Raw genomic sequence first — 4,385 nt, 5'->3', positions numbered from 1 at the left:
TAAAATCAATGCGTCATCCCGTACGTGTACCCATTAACTGGTGATACTACCACTAAGGGTTCAAAAAGCAAATATAATGTACAATGAAGGTTTTATGTGTGCAAAGCACATCTTTTAATCAAACTAGAGTGTTCTGAACACGCGGAAAACTACCTGAACTGAACTGAAAGCGTTTTCGATTAACATACGAATTTGACAACTCGCGTAGAGAATGAATATTTGAGTCTGTTGCATTTCATAGATTACACATCGTTATATATTAAGTATTTAAGGAAAATTTTAATCATTTAACTTAACCATAGACCTGAAATTAAACCTTTATGACTTCAGACATTGTCTTCCTTTAGATTGTTCGATAAACTATCTTCGGTGGGAAAAAAAAAATAAAAATAAACGATATTTTATTTCAATCAAACCTATAGCTACCTTAAATCCACAAATATACTGAACCTACTATACATGAAGGCCATGTAGGTATAAATACAACGTCTCATTAATTCGTTTGAGGATATAATTCAATTGCATTGGACCTATATGTTTAATTCAGTTGTACATATTTCAGACGAAATGAACTTATTTTTAATTCATTTGAAGATAGGTATACATTTGAATTAAAATTTGAAGATACATTGTAGGTTCAATTCCGCATAAATGTACCTCGGTACAATTGATTTGAAAATTATACTTATCTTACATCGCAAGAACTTGAGGTAATGGATATTACAGACACTGTGAAGTCGGCCTCATATCTTGACCTATACTTAGAAATCGATGGTAAAGGAAGATTATTGACCAAACTTTACGACAAACGTGATGACCTTTCATTCAGAATTGTCAACTTTCCTTTCATCTGTGACAACATATCTTCATCACCTGTGTATGGAGTGTTCATATCACAACTCGTACGTTATGCCAGAGCTTGCAGAAACTACGTAGACTTTTTGTATCGCTAGAACTCTAGCAAATAGGCTTCTGGATCAGGGTTATGTTGCTACAATATTGAAGTCATCACTACAGAAGTTTTATGGTCGTCATCATGAACTCGTGGATCGTTATGGTGTATCCATCTGCACCATTAAAACTGATTTATTCAACGGGACACAAATTTCCTTTCCTCGTTTGTCTTGACTTTTTATGAGCTTTCTAGAAAAGCAGAGGACGCTTACCCTACCGATGCACCTGGTTCATGCTCCCAGTTTTGCTCCCAGTCCAAGTTGTTCATTTCCTATTGTTACTTTGTATGTATGATTTTAGTTACTTTGTGTTCTTTGTTGTGTATGTCTGTTTTCCATGTCTGGTCTTTTTCCCTGGATTACATTCTTTTGATTACCGCTATAACGTTGGTTCAACTTGATTACTCTTTCAAATGAATTGAAAAGAGTAATAAAGGGAACCAAGATTGAAGATAGGACCAATTAAATTTAATGATAGGTATAATTATTTGACTATATGTTAATTTAGCTTTCCATATGGTCGTAATATCGGTTTTGAAAGTTTTGTCAATTTATGACGGAATACCAACGTCGCTGTTCAAATTTTAGTCGACGCCTTCGCCCTTAGTTCTGTGACGTTTTTGACGTGACGAAGTTCATAAAACGAAAAACATCTCTGCCCGATGATCCAGGAAAATAGATGACAAAGGGTGAGTAATTCATAAACAACCATAACCACAAACGGTTAATTAAACAGCACTTAACTGATTAATATTTCATCACTATTAGCGTACATACTCTTCCAAAAAAAAATGCAATCATAGATTGTTTGTTTCTCAAAGATTTTTTTCTCATTCATTGGAAAAATGAAATAGATGCAACACAGACCGAAGAAATATTTGGATATTGACGGGCACAAATTTTTAGCAGAATTCCCTACGCCTATTTTATATGTATCGACTTACACAAAAGACTATCGATGCCACACACTTACAGTTATACAATTACAATCTTTCAAACTTTCCCGTGTGAAGGATATTCATCAGATGATTTTGTACTTATTTTTAAAAATTTTGTCTTTAGGATCGAATATATTCATAACTGGGATGGCGGACAGGCTAACGAGAGACAAGGAGAAAGGAGAAAAGTACCCCCGTCCACCCCCTCATGACTAGAATGATATGTTTTTAAAACAACATTTAAAAGGAAGCAGCAAAATGTATCGATATTGACGTTATACATGTCAACGATACAATCTCTGTAAGAACTACTCGTATTTATTTAAAATGCAGAGAAAAAGTATAACTTGACTAAAATTGTATTGTATTTGTTCTTCTTTTATTCATATTTTTGGTTACAGATGATAGCAACCGAAGAAGTTATTCGGAAGAGACAAAGACTTCGGGCTATACCACCAGGCTTCTCATGCTTCAGTCCGATACCTAACAGTAACAATAGTGCATCAAGGTCAACCTCCATGCATGGATTACAGGAAAGCAATTTTCGCCGACTACACGAGCGATTTCACCCATCCAATTATGAATTTTCAAGTTATGAACTAGAGATGAGACGTCCAGTTACTGAGAAGTCAAAGGAGTTCTGGGAGCTCTTTGACCGAAGCTTAACTATGTCACGAACGAGCTTCGACGTTGAGGTATCCAGTGCAAAGAGTGAACATATTCACGATCATGGCGATAGTTCCTTATCTGGTACATTACCAAGTCCTTCAACTTATAATAAATCCGGAGGTGCATCGAGAGTTCCTAGTAAACATAATATTGCCAAAAAGAAAATAGGGACAAGACGGGTCCGTCAGTCACAAAGTAGAGATATGTCTAGTCAAACAGACCTAAGTAAGACAGGGACAGGACAAGTTCGTCAGTCAACAAATAAGGATATGTCTTGCGAAGCAGTCTTAAACAACTCAGAGACAATAGTAGTCCGGCATTCACCAAGTAAAGACACGGCTTGCCAAACACCAGTCAGAAAGGAAACGCGATCTGCAAGGAAAGTACGCCAATCACCTAGTAAAGATATGGCTCATTATACACCAATCAATACCAAAGCGGGCGAATGGCAACTCCGCCATTCATCAAGTAAAAGTATGGCTTGTCAAACACCAGTCCATAATAAAGTGGAGAAAAGACAACTCCGTCATTCCCAAAGTACAGACATGGCTAGTCAAACACCAGTCCATAACAAAACGGAGAAAAGACAACTAAATCCTTCACCAAGTAAAGATATGTCTTGTCAAACACCAGTCGAAAACAGAGTGATGGAGAAAGATGCCCGCCAATCTCCAAGTAAAGACATGGCTTGCCAAACACCAGTCGAAAACAGAATGATGGAGAGAGATGCCCACCTATCTCCAAGTAAAGACATGGCTTGTCAAACACCAGCCAGAAACAGAACGCGAGCAAGACAACTTCGTCAGTCGCCGAGTAACGATATGTCTTGTCAGACACCAGTCGAAAACAGAATGATGGAGAAAGATGCTCGCCAATCTCCAAGTAAAGACATGGCTTGCCAGACATCAGTCGAAAACAGAATGATGGAGAGAGATGCCCGCCTATCTCCAAGTAAAGACATGGCTTGTCAAACACCAGCCAGAAACAGAACGCGAGCAAGACAACTTCGTCAGTCGCCGAGTAAAGATATGTCTTGTCAGACACCAGTCGAAAACAGAATGATGGAGAAAGATGCCCGCCAATCTCCAAGTAAAGACATGGCTTGCCAGACACAAGTCGAAAACAGAATGATGGAGAAAGATGCCCGTCAATCTCCAAGTAAAGACATGGCTTGTCAAACACCAGCCAGAAACAGAACGCGAGCAGGACAAGTCCGTCAGTCGCCAAGTAAAGATATGGGTTGTAAAACCGTACCAAACAAACAAGATAGATACTCGAACATAAAACTTGTTGCAAAAACATTTGATGATTTTATCGGAGGAGAGCAGTGCACGATAAACGACGTAGAGGTGACGGATAATACAGATATTTTTGCTGACAATCATGAGGATGTCACGGCTATACTCGACACCAAACCACACACAGTCAAATCCACGCTAGATCTTGCTAGATTGAGCCTGGAAAAGTTTCAGGCAAAAGAGTCTGAAATAAACAACGAATCGTCTTCTGATTCCGATTGTAATTTTTTCCATAAATAAAACATTTATAAATTTCATGTTTTCTTACTTCATGTAGAAAACTGGAAAGGAATAATGAAAGCTGTTACTGCAAAACAAATGAAAATCGCCTCGGTAGTCTTTTGGTAGCGTGTTCGCCTCGATTGCGGGAGGTCGTGTGTAGGATTCCCAACAGGAGTCTTGCCGGAGACTTAGTGTTAGTCAATGCCTCACAGCCACACACACGGCATATTGGCAATGTATTGACGGACTGGTTGCGTTGGAGTCATAATGTGACCGCGTTGGGTGACTTTTTTAGCACATTAAAA

General features: G+C 38.4%; 1 protein-coding gene across 1 annotated transcript; it reads left to right on the top strand.

Moving 5' to 3' along the window:
- The first annotated feature begins 1,564 nt into the window (after positions 1-1,564).
- On the top strand, positions 1,565-4,115 carry LOC148604113 (uncharacterized). The gene is made up of 2 exons (XM_088550357.1): positions 1,565-1,642; positions 2,293-4,115. The coding sequence occupies exon 2, from the start codon at positions 2,293-2,295 to the stop codon at positions 4,096-4,098; it is 1,806 nt and encodes a 601-aa protein (XP_088406483.1). The 5' UTR covers positions 1,565-1,642; the 3' UTR covers positions 4,099-4,115.
- Positions 4,116-4,385: the final 270 nt, after the last annotated feature.

The sequence above is a fragment of the Perna viridis genome, chromosome 10, assembly GCF_037379345.1.
Source record: "Perna viridis isolate PV_CMFRI_1.1 ecotype Kerala chromosome 10, ASM3737934v1, whole genome shotgun sequence".
In the NCBI taxonomy this organism is placed as follows: domain Eukaryota; kingdom Metazoa; phylum Mollusca; class Bivalvia; order Mytilida; family Mytilidae; genus Perna; species Perna viridis.
The sequence above is the reverse complement of the archived record's forward strand: the minus strand, read 5'-3'. Positions and strand labels throughout refer to the sequence as shown.

Coding starts and splice junctions, on each gene's coding strand:
- LOC148604113 (XM_088550357.1), top strand. CDS start 2,293: ATGATAGCAACCGAAGAAGTTATTCGGAAGAGACAAAGACTTCGGGCT.